The 15,801-nt window shown below is 39.2% G+C and overlaps 1 protein-coding gene across 23 annotated transcripts in view; it reads right to left on the reverse strand.

Moving 5' to 3' along the window:
* ANKS1B (ankyrin repeat and sterile alpha motif domain containing 1B) overlaps window positions 1-15,801 on the reverse strand; it is a 771,828-nt gene that overhangs the window by 50,227 nt on the left and 705,800 nt on the right. For 8 of the 23 annotated variants that reach the window (XM_065560920.1, XM_065560904.1, XM_065560897.1 and 5 more), the window contains one exon: window positions 4,644-4,718. The exons of 11 other annotated variants lie outside the window; for them this stretch is intronic. In XM_065560920.1, coding sequence (XP_065416992.1) covers window positions 4,644-4,718 — 75 coding nt within the window. The remainder of the gene's footprint in view (window positions 1-4,643; window positions 4,719-15,801) is intronic. 4 more of the 23 variants (XM_065561000.1, XM_065560911.1, XM_065560967.1 and 1 more) reach the window with 1 other exon arrangement.

Below are 15,801 nucleotides of genomic sequence, written 5' to 3' on the forward strand. Positions count from 1 at the left end.
AGACATAGATGTTCCCCATCATGTATAATTCTGGGGCTACGATCGACCTTCAGAAATTATCTCTTTTTCTGCTACAGATCTCTCTCTCTCTCTCTCTCTGTTTTCCTCTCCTATGTGATTATTTTTTACTTTGATTTGTTCTATCATTTTCTCTACCACTACATCCACAAAGATATTTACCATCTTTGCAATACTTTTTTTGGTTTGGGTTGGAATTGGCAACAAATTGTTGGCAGTTAATTAGCATGTAATTTAAGCTATTAATAGAAAAATGGAATTGGGTTAAGATTCCTTTTTTAAAAGGTTATCGAAACACTTAATTGATGTAAAAACATATGGAAATATTCTAATCAAAGAGCAATTTAAAAGTCTAGCAACCCATCACCTTATCAATTAAACCAGGACAGAGTAAACAAAACAAGGACGGTACATCCATTTTCATGTGTCACACAGTAGTGAAAGGACAGAAACTTGCACAACTTTGCAATGAAAAGCAAGAGGTAAATCTGGAAACATGAATATTACCCTGCCAATGTGATAACTTAAAGCAAGTGTACACATCATAAAACAAGTAGAAGCCACTTAACGCCATGATTATTCCTCCCATCCACAGATGGTACAGTACAGTAATTCACAATCTGCCTATTTAATGTTGCTTAGATACTCCAAAAATAGGGACCTTATACCTAGTCAGATATATGGAATGTCCCTCTGCAGAAGTTAGTGGTATAGACTGCATAGCGGCCACATTCACATTTTGGAAGGAAAGCAGTGTTGCCACTGTTCCAGTTATGGCATATTGCAATATGTTCAGAGAATATTCACCGTCTTTTACAGAAATGCTGATTCAATATGATTAAAAAGAAAGGGCAGGGATTTGGAGCCTGATTTTTTTCTCTCTGAATTCAATGGGGGATTTGCTACCAGCTACAAGGAGAGCAGGATTGAATCCTTCAGGAGAGTTTATGTCATCCCTAATAGTCAATTGTTCAAGGGCCTGTAGATGTCAGAACACTTGAAATCCTCTTGTTTTAAGACTTTTTTTTCGCCAATAGTGGCTTTTAATGAACTAAAGATCTGCTGGACAATTTATAGGAAGAAACTGTTCAGCAGGGGGGCATGCCTCATGCATTTAGCAAGAAGACATTGCCATGGACCAGGCCTGATAAAAGGATGGATGGAGTAAAGAAGCCATAAAGGTAAAGCCTTTGATCCTTGCTTCTTGAACCCTGGCTATTCAAAGGATTTTAACAAGGTAGGAACAGGAGTCCCATAGTAGAGATGACACTGGGTCATGTCTCTAGACCCCCATGCTGCACTGATCCTAAGAGGATTTACTCCCATACACAGAAGACAGATAGCAGTAAGAGATTAAATGAGGAGTAAAATAAGTAAGTTAATTTACACTTTGGACTATTTTTGCACAAAAGATATTAAAAGTAAAAGTATTAAAAAAACCTTAATTTTTGTCAGGAACCAATATTTCAGTCTGTAAATGGACAGCAGTGGCAGGAGAAACAGTGAAGATTGCTAACAGACAGGTCTAATGTATAAAGGAGCTAAGAAGCGACAATCTCGAGGAAATAAGAAATAATCTTTAGCTGAAACAATAAAGATCAAGTATGACACACTTGCAGGGGGACTGTGCAGATACCATTCCTTTGTATTAATCACTCTATTAATAAGTACAATCATCGAAATAAAGACCCTATTCCCTTTCAATTTAGATAAAAAATATTTGATAAAATTACCCTAAAAGTGCTTGGGACTAGAATGGTGGATCTAAATACATAATACAGCTGAGAGAGCTACAGCAACCTGCTGTTACTGACAGACCATTGGAGTTGAAAACCTTTTGTGTATTCCAATCAGCATCTTCTTGTAGAGATAGCAACTACTAAGAAATGCGGCAAAAAATTAAACATTGTAAGTGTGGATTATTTTTGATTGATGAAAAAAGAAGGCATGTTACCCACAGAGCCCTGTAATGCTCTTTTGTAACTATATCATGTGTTCTTTAATATTCAGCTGAAGCTATGTTTTCATCTCATTTATTTTTGATTGCCTCCTACCAAGCTCCTTATAATTTTAGACAACGCTATTGCCAATACCCACTATTTCTCCTAAGTCAATAATAACAGTTACTATTTGAAAATACTTAGACTGGAACAAATATGTGCGCCTATATAAACAGAGCAGTAGCCTTTGTCTATCTTTACTCCATCGTCTCCCTCCTGCTTTTCACCTTCACTTGTCCCATCATGTCTAAAGTTAGATTGTAAACTCTTCAGGACAGGGACCGTGTCTTTCTATTTATTTTGTGGGGTAACAGGGCAGACTCTAAGACCCTGTGTAGTAATAAAGGGCTTTTCTGTGAGTCACTAAAATTCTGAACTGAAATTTAGGACAATTATAGCTGAGTCATGTTGGCAGGGGAGTCCTGTTAATCCCATCCAGGCTATAAAGGAGTGGAAGCAGCTCTTTGGGAAAGAGGAGATCCTAAATGGAAACTGTAGGGCTTGAGGAGTAAGCTTAGGCTTAAACGTTTGAGTTACGAATAATGCAAAACCTGAGAGGTGAGTTTGGATACTAACTCATGGTCCATATATTGGGATTCAGGCCCATTCACAAGTACCTAATGCATTTTCAGCCACTATAAAAATAATACAATGGTCTCCATTTGTAAGCTAAGACACTGGACCGACCACATTTAATTTAGTTTTTAATAGCACATATGTTCTTATAAATCTTTTGATTTCAGTACTTTTATTTGTAAGACCCAGAGATAACCAAACAACTAAATATTTCATATTACAACACACCATGTATGTGGAGGTGATATAGCTGTGATGAATATAGCTGTGATGAATTGGAGACATGTGATAAATGTATTCATTGCATGTCTTTAGTTTGTCACATACCAGAGCAATTTATCACATGCTTGTGGTAGCATCCCATGCCCACTAGTCTGTCTCCTTGGGCCTTATTTTAACATTCCATACCCTCCCCCCAGCAGCTTCCAACAGCCACTTTTCAGAGTAGCAGCCGTGTTAGTCTGTATCCGCAAAAGGATACCACTTTGTTGTTTGTCTGTTTTCCCTAACTACCCTGAGAGATAAATGTTTCCTTCTCTTCCGCCCTACAAATATGGATTTTCTCTCACAAAATTACCCCAAGCCAAGATCCAGTGGGGCAAGATTCAATCCTTTGTCAGTGATGGATTTTCTAGCCATAAATGTCAAAGCTTTTAAGTCAGGTATCTCATGTTCCTACAGTACTTTATACCACTGGGAACGGGGAGACTTCCAGCTTCCCAGTGGAACACACCATTCTTGCTTCTAGCCCTAGACAGGACTGATTTATTGGATATTAATTAAGTGATACTGAAAAAGTAGATTATAACTATTAGGGCATTTTTAGAATTGCTGCACGTACGCTTGTTTTAATTTTTCCCTCCTGCAGTTTGACTCAAGATAACTAAGGAATCTGACTGCAGAGACAGAGATTTCAGAAGTAATTCCCAAACATTTTTTTATAAACTCTCTAAACCATTCATAATCTCTTTCTAAAATATGGAAGGTACAAAAATTGACACAGAAAAGCTACAGTAGGCCTGTTTTAGAGGGTTTTGAATTTTGTTTTTTAACTGGGACTATTTGTTGTAACTGTCCACCAGTAAAGCCAGGTGCCTTAGTGCCAGCACCATGCATTAGTTACCAGGACTATAAAGAAGAGCACACACAATACAATGCGTTTAGCTGAAATTTTAAATTTTTTGTCCCTGGAGGAATTTTAAGTGTTCTGTGGGACCAGCCAAAATCCAGTTCAATTTTTTTAATATCCACTATCAGAAGATAGATTTCCTATGGCCACTTCAGAACCTTTCAAATCTTTGTTTTTTGAAACAAAGGTAAATTTTTAAACGATTCGAAAAGTTTCTTGGTATGCCTGAAGAAACCCTGAAACTTTCTAAAGAATGGTAGCTGAGATATCCTCCTATCACAAAGGTCATTCAAGATGGCAGTCATGTCATGTGTATGGGACCTTCATGAGCCTTTTAAAAGTATCATATATGGGGAAAACGTAAACTATTGACAGAGAGAGTTCTGTATAGCATGTTACAGATAACTTTTTACTATCACTTGAATAGCACAGTTTTTCACATAAATTACACCAATTTGGGGCATTATCAAGGTCACATATAATTCACAAGAAATGGCTTACTGCCACAGCAAAGATGGCATCATCTCAAAGTTCATCAGTTAGGTATGAGGAATGTAGATCCTACTTATTAACAGGAAGGCTGATGCACAAAACAAGGTGCACAAACTAAGCAATTTACACATTCTTGCTTTTTAAAAAATGAGCAAACAAAAAGTGCTGGAACAGACATCAAATCTACCATTAGGTAAGTTTTAACTTAACTCTAGAACTAAAAATCTTCATCTTCCGTCACACAATCAACATAAAACTAATCACACACCATGATAAATGAATGTACACATACATAATCCCACGTGTCAGCAGACAGTACAAATTATTTTGCAATTTCAACATGACACCCATATAAGTACTAATGACACCATGGCAACACATTACACTTCCATACAGTGACATTGTAGCTGTTTATTACAGTATCTTACATTATGAACCTGATGCATCGATGAGAAAGGAAATCCTGCATTCTGGTTGGTCCATATCTCACAGACAGAGGACTGCTAATATAAACAGAAAACTACATCTCATCTTGTAAAATATTAATGCACTACAACCATCAAAAAGCAGGAATAATAAGTATGAAAAGAAAAGGATTGCAACAACAGTTTAAAAATGGCAGCACTTAGAGTCAGTTTTCATTTATTTGCTGACAAAACATTTTTCGGACTTACTTAAAAAATATAGTTTATTTAAGACTTCAGAAGAGATTTCACACTGCGCATACAATAAAAATAATTAATCATAAATGCTGGTGAAACCCAGCTCTGTAAATAGAAAATAAAAAAATAAATGGGAAAAGTATAGAGAGGAGGCAAAATGGGTTGCTTTCAGTTTGTTTTTTTACCAGTCAAAAAGCCAGTTGTGTTTTGGTTTTTGAGTCACATTGGGGATGGAGGGTTCATAGAGATTTTTTGGGGTGGGGGTGAAATCAGGAAAAATTAGTAATAGTGAAATAACTTTAAAATTCCATGTGAACTGTAGCTATTAAAAGAGGAAAATGCAAGATAGTAAAGTGAAGTGATCATCCACCATCTCCCTCCAATAGTAATTCCCTTTCATTCAAACATATAGGGCCAAATACTGCCCTCTACTGAATTCCTCTGAAGTTAATCGAATGGGCAGCATTGGTCTCACACTGTCCATCCAATATTTTACAAGAAACCTGCGTTAACAACAGTAAAGTAAGGATCATATTGCAGTAACTGGAGCAAAAGCAACAGAACGATATAGGCATAGCATCTGTCGGCCCCTTTTGCATATTTCCTTAGTGGGATGCCATCAAGAAAGCCACTGTGACACTACAAGAAATGCTAAGATAACATTTCATAGTAGCCAAGCAACTAAAATAAGCGCCAGACGTGGGAACTGCCCACAGTATCCTGAGCAGGCAGCAACAAAAGGCACTAAACACATGAGAAATGCAACTGCAGCCTCTAGAATAGCTAGCAATTAATACATCAATAGTTTAACCACAATATACACAGCATAGCTGGCAGCTAAAGACAACACCAAGAATTTAATATCAGTGTCCAAAAAAGTTAGCATTCAAATAGACACAACTGTGCGCAAGAAAGTGACTCTTGCCCTTACCTTTTGCTGTCTGAAATCTGGATGCCTTGCAGGGTGACAGGCTACGTCACCGCTAACATTCTGGTGACTGGCAAAAGCAGATGGGCTTTCTCTGGGCTAACCTGCAAGTCCTCCCAGACTGGCTGGTAGCAAACTAGTATCTTTCACTTGTCTTTATTTCGCTCAAGTTTCCACAGATATTTGTTTAAAATGTTATCTCCCCCCATCAGTATCTTTTAAACCTTTCCATATCTGTTGTTCACTTTTTGCCTCCCCATTTTGTTTCCCAAAAGTCATATCTCCAGGCCCCGTATCCCACTGGCGACTTTAATAATTTGAGTTCCAGGATCCACAGGACACTACACTTTGATGTCATGAAATATCAAATGAAAACATAACCTGACCTTTCCAATTTCCTTCTTGTCCATCCTGATTCTGCTGTCCACCTCAAAACATATCCCCACACCTAAGGACATTGCTTCTGGCCCTCCTATCCTCCACAGACTCACCCTGCTACTAACTATCCTGAAATACATTTCCCCAGTAGCAGGGCCAGGTGTTAATGCAACCCCAAATACTCTTCTTGCCCACATATTCTTAAACTGTTTCACAGAGTTTTCTTTCTGGTCACTTGATTCCTCTTTTTATCTACTCCAGATTCTCAGATCTTCTCATGCCTAGTCTTCCACTGAAGAGGCACTCCAGAATGATTTTTTGACTGCCTGCAGTGACACTTCAGTGAAGGAAGGAAACTATGCTTTTGCAAAACTAACTATATTTATAGTGCATTAGTAGTCTACAAAAGTACGTTTTACAGTTAATATTAATTCTCCTAAAGAATTACCTCAGCCCAACTTTACTCTATGTAATGGAGTACAATCTTCTGTAGAACATATCTCATTTAGCAAGGTGTGAATCAAACAGTTAATTGAGTTCTAATTTGGACAAAATCTGGACAAAATGTCCATAGTGACGAACAGCTTGATCCTGCAAAAACTTACTACCTGGTATGACACTGATTCCTGTGTATAGTCCCAGTGAGCAGGCTACTCACAGTAATCAGCCATACACCCAGTAGTAAATATTTGCAGGATCAGGACTTAAGAGAAATGTTTTTTTTAAAACTTCTGAAAAGAGGCACTAAAGTGATTTAAAGAGCATTCTATATGACTATTGCAACATCCAGTAGGATGTAGCACTTCTCATAACCCAGTTCTGTGCCTATTGATGTTTCAGTGGATAGAAAATTTAGGCACAGTGGAAATATTAATGTTATAAAGGACAGTGGGTTTTATGCAGAAACCAAGATTTTCCTGCCTCTGAAGAAAATAGTATTTAGCATTTACTCTATATATCTTCTATGGCTTCAAAGTGCTGAACAAACATTAATCAATGAAATATTGAATTCCCTGAGAAGCCGCTAAGGAAGTTTGCTTATTTCTATTTTGAATATGGAGAAACTGACCAAAGAAGAGAGATTGAGAGTGACTGTCCAAGGTCACAAACTAGTTAGTAGGAGAGTTGGGATTAGAATTCAGGAGCTACCAGTTCCAAGGCCCCTAGAACATGTTACCTCAAAACAAGAAAAGAACAACGTGTACAGCCTATCTGAACAATAGACAGTGTACACAAACAAAAAAAAACTCGGGCACTTAATACCAGGGACACAGAGCTCTGTGAGAAAAGGTTAACAACTAGCAACATTTTGCAAAGAGATACTGTGAAGGACAGAAAAAATGTCATCAGCTATTCCTAATAAATATTACCAAATGCACAAAGAAATAAATGCAAACTATTAACATTCAAACAACAAAACATGCATATTCATATGAAATCGCATTCCCCCAAAATATATACAGATAGATTATATATACAGGATGTTCCCCAGATCATTGTCCCATTACAACTTGGGACCCTTTAGAAGAATTGTGTTAAGAAACTTCCATTGCTTCTGTCAACATCGCCTTACTTTCATAAAATATATTCACACAAAGAAAAAAATATTACTAGCTATTTCTTTCCTGTGAACTTCCTCTACTATTTCAGACAGTCAGGCTTAATCCTCTCAGACATCCATTGTTCAGGTAGTGGCCACAGAATGTTTGAGCACTTCACTCTTTCCCAGTTTTCTTTTAATCTACTCTCCTTTTTCCTGCAGTCCAGTATTTCCATAAGTTAAAAAAATGGTAGCCCTGCTCTCTAAAACACGTCTAAAGCTTGTCTGAGAATGTTCCCATAAATCCTGAGACACATCTGCACCGGTGTAACCAAAATACTGGTGCAGAGTATATGTGTTCTAAAAAATACTACTTTTATCTGTCACTTAGGTCGTGCTTTTCATTTGTAGATTTGCAAGCACTTCACCAGCCTCATTATCTTCATTTTACAGATGGTGAAACTGAGGCACAGTCCAAGTAAGTGACTTGTCCATCATCCCACAAAGGAGTCAATGGCAGAGTCAGGATTAGGACCCAGGTCTCCACATTCCAGATGCCCTATGTGCCGGAACTGCAGTACCCAACCAAGTTATGAACCATTCTAACTCAAGCTAACAGGGGAGAACAGGTGGAGAGGCTGCGAAGAGAAAAGGTTGTACACTTCTTTCCCTTCTTCCCTCATAAATGCAACATATGGAGTTCAAGACAAACAGCCCTTTGCCCCCAGCAAGTAGAGGCTGCATCTAATAAAATACTGAAAGTGAGCTTGTAATATTTTGAGAACTTGGGAAGGATTAATAGGCAACCACCTTATACAATTTCTGCTGTAACTCCATCCCCCTACCCTCAAATAAAATGATAAATGTTGGAATTGAAAAATGCTTTAACCTTGGCTATTAGACAAAGTGGCTGAGGTAATATCTTTTCTGGGACCAACTTCAGGTGATCTGAAGAAGAGCTCTGTGTAAACTCAGAAGCTTGTCTCTCTCATCAACGGAAGTTGGTCCAATAAAAGATATTACCTCACCCAACTTGTCTCTCTAATATCCTGAAACCAACATGGCTACCACAACATTGCATTAACCTTGGCTAGTCGTGAGAGACTGAAGGTCCTGTAGACTTATTCAAAGCAGGATCTAATCCACGCAGCGTAATTACAGACACTACACATCTTGCTGAACCATGGGAAAAATGAATAATGCTCAGTGCTTGTGATCTACGGGGCATATTCATGTAGCTTGCAGCCCCTTTATTCAGCATCTGTGTGTGTGTGTGGATTGGGGGGTCTCTGTGATTGAAGAGACCAGGGATTGGCAACCTTTGGCATGCGGCTCACCAGGGTAAGCACCCTGGCGGGCCGGGCCTGTTTGTTTACCTGCCGCATCCGCAGGTTCGGCCGATCGCGGCTCCCACTGGCCACAATTCACCGCTCCAGGTCAATGGGGGCTGCAGGAAGCGACGGCCAGCACATCCCTCGGCCCGCGCCGCTTCCCGCAGCCCCCATTGGCCTGGAGCGGTGAACCACGGCCAGTGGGAGCCACGATTGGCTAAACCTGCAGATGCAGCAGGTAAACAAACTGGCCCGGCCTGTCAGGGTGCTTACCCTGGCAAGCCGCGTGCCAAAGATTGCCGATCCCTGGAACAGACGCTCACAGTGCAATGCAGTGGCTAAGAGAGCAAATGGGATCCTTGGATGCAAAAGCAAGAGAATACTGAGTAGGTGTAAGGAGGTGATACTACCCCTGGGCACAGCATTAGTGAGACTATTCCAGGGATACTGATTCCAGTTCTGGTGTCTACATTTTAAAAAAGATTGGTGGCAAGATTGTTTTAGAAAAGAGCTACAAGAATGATTTGTGCCCTGGAAAACCCACCAGCGAGAGGCTATAGAAGCTCAAGCTATTTAGTTTATCCAACAAAAGGTTAACAGGGGACTTGAACACAGTACTACATGGGGAAGAGATTTCCGAAAGCAGAGAGCTCTTTAGTTTAACAGACAATGGCAGAACAAAAGCCAGTGGCTGGAAGCTGAAGATAAAATAAATTCAGACTAGAAATAAGATGCAGTTTTTTAACAGTGAGGGTAATTAACCATTGGAACCATTTACCTAGGGATGTGGTGAATTCTTCGTCACTTGACAACTTTAAATTGAGACTGGATATCTTTCTAAAAATATGTTCTAGCTCAGCTAGTGATTATGTGCTTGATGCAGGAATCATGGGGTGAAAAATGTCCAGTCTGCTTTGCAGAAAGCCAGACTAATATGATCATAATGATCTTTTAACGTGGTCCTAATATCTACACTAGGGGTAACTGTGGATCTTGCAGCGAGTTGCCTCTGCATAGTCATGCTTGTGTGATGCAACCCCCTGGTGGAACAGAGCTTGAGAGCTATCCAGAAAGCCGTCCCCCAGAGGGGACTGGGGCCTTGTGAGTGCTCCCTTGCTGCATGAAATGTTTGGAGCCTGTAGTAAAACGGCCCTCAAGGGGTAACTGAGTTATTCAGAATATTATGGGTTGGAGCCATGTTCCACCCCTCCTTTCCTTCCTGTTTACTTAGTGGCTGTTTCCTCCACTCTTTTATGTGGCTGAATAAAGCAGCACGTTCCCAGCTTGCATTACTGTAAGTAGAATGGGTTTCCTGTGCACTGAGTAGTCTCTTTACGGCGCCATCGTTATAAAATAGCTGTGCAGATGCAGCTATCTCAATTCCTTCAGCTGAGTCCAAGAGAAGTCACATGAAAGCATTCTGCGGAAGAGGGGCAGGTGAGCAGTTGGCATGAACATGCAGCAGCAATGTTCTATTGTTTCCACTGCTCCTCTCCCAGGCCCAACAAACAATGGGTATGCATGTCCGTCATGAAGCATAAAATACATCCTTCTTACCCATGTCTACAGAACCCAGAATAAAAACGATATGTACATTGACACAAACTAGCTAACTAATTATAATTCAACTTTGCACTAAAAATTAAGGGAATTTTGGATTCAACCCACAGAAAATCATTCTGGGAATGGAGAGCAGGTCCTTAGAGCTGCAGGTGGCCACAGAAAGGAATGAAATGGGATGCCTGGGCTTGCATGGTGATTTTATAATCTCATAAAAATAAATGTTCAGAGCAGAGAGAGGACTCATGCAGTGGATGCATTGCTTTCCAGAGGGTCACCAAGCTCTCAGGAGAGGGTCGGGGGAATGCACCTCACAAGTAGGAATACCCAAAGGTTAGTTTCACGAACAAGCCCTTTTGAGTGAAAATGGAGGGGGAGGGAGTTCTGCCTTCCTGATAATTCTTCACATGAGGAGGATCTGCAGAAAAGTGCAGGCCATCTTGAAGTGACATTTTCCTAAGAAAGCAACTTGAGCCATGACTACTTGTTCCCGGCATCTGCTGCAGAAGTACGTACCTTGTAGTTGTCCTTTGACATAAAGAGAACAAAGGGACTCCCTTGTTTGTCTGTGAACCAGCTGAAGCCCCCATTCATTTGACTCTGATCCCCAGGATGGAATTCCTCTCTACTCAACTACTGTGCCTGTGGTTGAGTTGAGCTGGTACATGCAGAGAGACTTGGTAGACTACAAGCTGATCTCAGATTTGTTTTCATCCCATTAAACAGGAGCTGGTTTCTTCCAGGGGAGATTGCTTAAGGTTTCTCCTGTCAGTTTTTGTAGACTATTACTGCCTTGTGTGATCTGAGAAAACACGCCAGTTTCCTCAGAAAAAGATGCATCGTTACAGCTCAGAGTACTAGTGCACTGAATTTTTTGCTGACTGACCACTTCCCCTATGCTAATGTTTTCCCCACAAATGCTCCCCAGCCTGTTATCTTTGCCTCTGTCAGTTATTCCCTTACTGGACATCTCTGGAGATTGTCATGCTGGGCTTCCTGTGTGAATGCATCTCAATGCTAATACTATATACAAGGAAAAAACAGACTGTCAACATCTTGATGAATTTAACAAACAAAATCTTCATAATCTTGGGACTGAAGACATTTCACCATAGCTACCCTGACTTTCTGTGCAGGTGATGATTTAAGGTGGAGACTGGAGCCAATGTGACACAAAATTCTGATCTAACAACCAATATTTAAGATCAGAGGACATAATATTAAAATTTGGTTGCCTACAGTCAAGCACCAATTATCCATATTTAGGCAGCTAAAATATATGGACTGCTTTTCAAAAAAGCACCCGTAGCTCCAATGGATCTTTCTGGGAGCTAAAAGATTTGGATATTGGAGCTTAGAGCTCTTCTCTGGACTCTTCGCATTTTTTATTTTATTAGCTCTGAGTTACTTTGTCAAGAGGAACTGCCACTCTCCCTGGATCTTCCCGATCACCCTTACAAAAATAATGCTTGTATAAGTGAAAAAACCTGTAAATGAGTAGTTTCAGAGTAGCAGCCATGTTAGTCTGTATCCGCAAAAAGAACAGGAGTACTTGTGGCACCTTAGAGACTAACAAATTTATTAGAGCATAAGCTTTCGTGGGCTACAGCCCACTTCTTCGGATGCATAGAATGGAACATATATTGAGGAGCTATATATACACACATACAGAGAGCATGAACAGGTGGGAGTTGTCTTACCAACTCTGAGAGGCCAATTAAGTAAGTGAAAAAAAACTTTTGAAGTGATAATCAAGATAGCCCAGTACAGACAGTTTGATAAGAAGTGTGAGAATACTTACAGAAGTATTCTCACACTTCTTATCAAACTGTCTGTACTGGGCTATCTTGATTATCACTTCAAAAGTTTTTTTTCACTTACTTAATTGGCCTCTCAGAGTTGGTAAGACAACTCCCACCTGTTCATGCTCTCTGTATGTGTGTATATATAGCTCCTCAATATATGTTCCATTCTATGCATCCGAAGAAGTGGGCTGTAGCCCACGAAAGCTTATGCTCTAATAAATTTGTTAGTCTCTAAGGTGCCACAAGTACTCCTGTTCTTTTTGTAAATGAGTAATTATCACATATCTTGGTTTAGTATTTGTGGCATTAATTGCACCATTAACACCAACTATTAAAGTTGCACATTCTTCTTGGACTCTGTATGCTGAAGCAGTGTGCAGATCTAATCTACATCCCACTGCATCATTTCAAAAAGCAAAAGTGTGTCACATTTTTGAAAATATTAAGATTTTTCAAGTTGACATTACTGAGTTAGTTCTTAATTCCTTTTTTATAATTTACTTAGCCATATTCAGTATACTAGGAGGTGATATTTAGAGCTTCATAGAAGTGAGTTTGGTGAAATTTTGGGGTCATGACTGTCAGATCAAATAGTATACAAAAAGACAACATTCTTTCAGTAACATATTTATCATACAGTCAAAAATCTCATATAGTCATTTTTCCTCTGCTGTAAATTAAAGTTCTTCACAGTTCAGCAATCTTTCAGTATTTAAAAATATAATACATTTTAAAAAGGTGAAATTTTAAACACTTCATTAGGTTCTTATTGGGGTTTTCTTACATTACATCTGTCTTGTGTTCTTCAACATTTATATTTTGCATTGGTGGGTTGCATTTTGAAACAGAAGTCAAACTCTCAAACAAAAGCAGAACAAAAGATTTTCATCCACACTGGCCTCATCCTCATTTTACCATTTCTTAAATCCACTGAAATAGTAAAGTACTCTTTGCCATAATATATTTCATCAACAATTTCAACTGTTGATAAAACACATTATTCTCACTTTAATCCACTGCTTCTTGCAGATGATCACCTTGCACATTGGTCTCCTCCTTTAGACATTCAATCCTTAATTTCCTCCATAATCTTTAAATCCGTCCAAAGGTGAGAGTGGGAGGAAAGAAAAAAAGAAATACACAATACAGATGAATGAACAAAAATTACAGACTCATGGTTAAAACCCATGACTGGGTTTCAGGAGGTTTGGGTTCTATTAATGACTCTGCCACAAACTTGCTGTGTAACCCTGGCCACATCACAATCTCTCTGTGCGTCAGTTTCCCTAGGAGTAAATTGGAGGACATGATATTTACCCAGGGTAGCCTCAAGGACATCGTGAAGATAAGTTAATATTCGTAAAACACTTGGAAGATAGTGCGGAAGTTCAAGCTATAAAGAGCTGAAAAATTCTCCCTCAGCTCTTTTCAAAGAAACCTGTTTCTCCCTCTCTAGCTTTTATTACACTTTTACTTATCTGGAGAGAATATTTAGTTGCTGCTAGTAGGTATAGTTCTACTTATGGTATAGGCTCCTATTTGGTAGTCCTAATACTTCAATCAATTACAGATCTACCAAAACTTCACATTCCACGGTAGCACCACACTCATTGGAATGACTTTACTTGAAATGCACATTCAAGCTATTATCCTCTTACATTACCTAGCCCTTAAGTTCTAGAATAGAACATCAAATCAAATAATGAAAACAAAGAACCCAGAAAGGCTTAAAAATGGAGTGGACATAGGCTTCAGCTCTGGGTGCCATCTTCAGTGAATTCCCTAGACCAAGAACATGTGAACTCAAATTTTTCCCCATCCTTTTGAGATATGAAAGAATGTCTTTCTTCCCATTACAACACTATTACAATACACAAAGGCCAAAATAATGAAGTAACAACAATGTCCTGATCTTGCAATCTTTGATGCATTTTTACTCTAGATGTTAGAATTTCTTTGTTGTCTGTAGAATCTTTAGTCTTAAAGAGCTGAGATTTTAAGCAGCTTTTCTTAAGGAACTTAACCAGGCTTCCTTTTCAAACCCATGATTTTCCCTGCCACAAATGTCGGATCTTCTTGAGGTTTTAGAGCCTGATCTTAACCTCACTAACTTCAAGAGGACTCTTTCCATTGTCATCAATGAACTTTTCAGCTGGCCCTTAGTCTTTGCCCTCGAAAAACGATGTTTCTATAAAGTTTATCAGTTAGGATTGATGGTAGCTAACATCAGGATCATTAAGTGCACCATGATGTGGGCCCCACTGGAGAAGGCACTGGACTCCAAAGACTTGCCAACTACACTTCAGAAGCAGCAGCTTCCACCACTATGATCTCCTGTAATGCTCAGCAAACTGATCGGTGCTTGGCTCCAGCTGTCAGAGAGAAGGCAAACAGAGCTGAGCACTGCTCAGTGGCAGTGACATTTTGGAGCTGCGGAACTTTTCCCCACTCATACTGGAGGAGGCAGGAAGAAGGGCCTGACACTTGGATGAATCTGAGCCCCATTTAGCCGTACATCGCCCCAGTTAGGCTTCTTTGACCCCTATGGCAAACTAAGGATCCTGAAGTTACATATCTAGTCTGATTTTCTAAATCGACACTTTGAGCACACAGATTAATATTCTCCTCTGAAAAGAGTTCATTTGCCTGTGACAAGCTGCCTTTTGCTGACCTTCAGGAATCGTTTCACTCATTTCCCAAACAAATGAATCAGTGATTTCCATTCCAATTTCAAGGTTTAGTACTCTTGAGTGTAACTGAAGCTACATTGAATATGCTGATTTGATCACGTTCATCTATAACTTGCAGGCTCAGCACTAAATCATCTTCTGCCTCCAATACCAATGATTCACAGGCTAGTCCGTCTTATCTAGATAGGTTTCACAAAGTCCTTTTCATAATCAGCTGTGTTCCATTTTGGCAATCTCTAGGACTTCCAAGATTTTACATTTTGGCTGGGATTTTAGAAGGAAATTCAATAGGATTTGGGTGTCTAAATTGCTTAGGCGCCTTTGAAAATCTCTGCATTACTCTTTTTTACCTCCCTGTACTACAAAATGACCAGAAAGTAAGTACTGCGATCATCTAGTTTGACCTCCTGTAGTGGCAGGCTCACCTGTGTTAAATTAATTTAATCAATCTTGTCTCAATCAAGCAAATAAGTCATAGATATTTAGAAATAAGATCTGGGTATGATTTAGAAGAATGACATAAATCTTTTATCTTCTAAAGTATTAAATGGCCTTAACAAAAGCAGGAGGGTTGATATCTAATGCAATAATCAGCATGCTTGATGATTAATACATAGCATATAGTGAAAATATGTGTCATTAATGACAGAACAATTAGAGTGCATTGATCCTTTTAAAATATTTTTTTTGGA

This window comes from Chrysemys picta, chromosome 1 (assembly GCF_011386835.1).
Source record: "Chrysemys picta bellii isolate R12L10 chromosome 1, ASM1138683v2, whole genome shotgun sequence".
NCBI classification, from domain to species: Eukaryota; Metazoa; Chordata; order Testudines; family Emydidae; genus Chrysemys; species Chrysemys picta.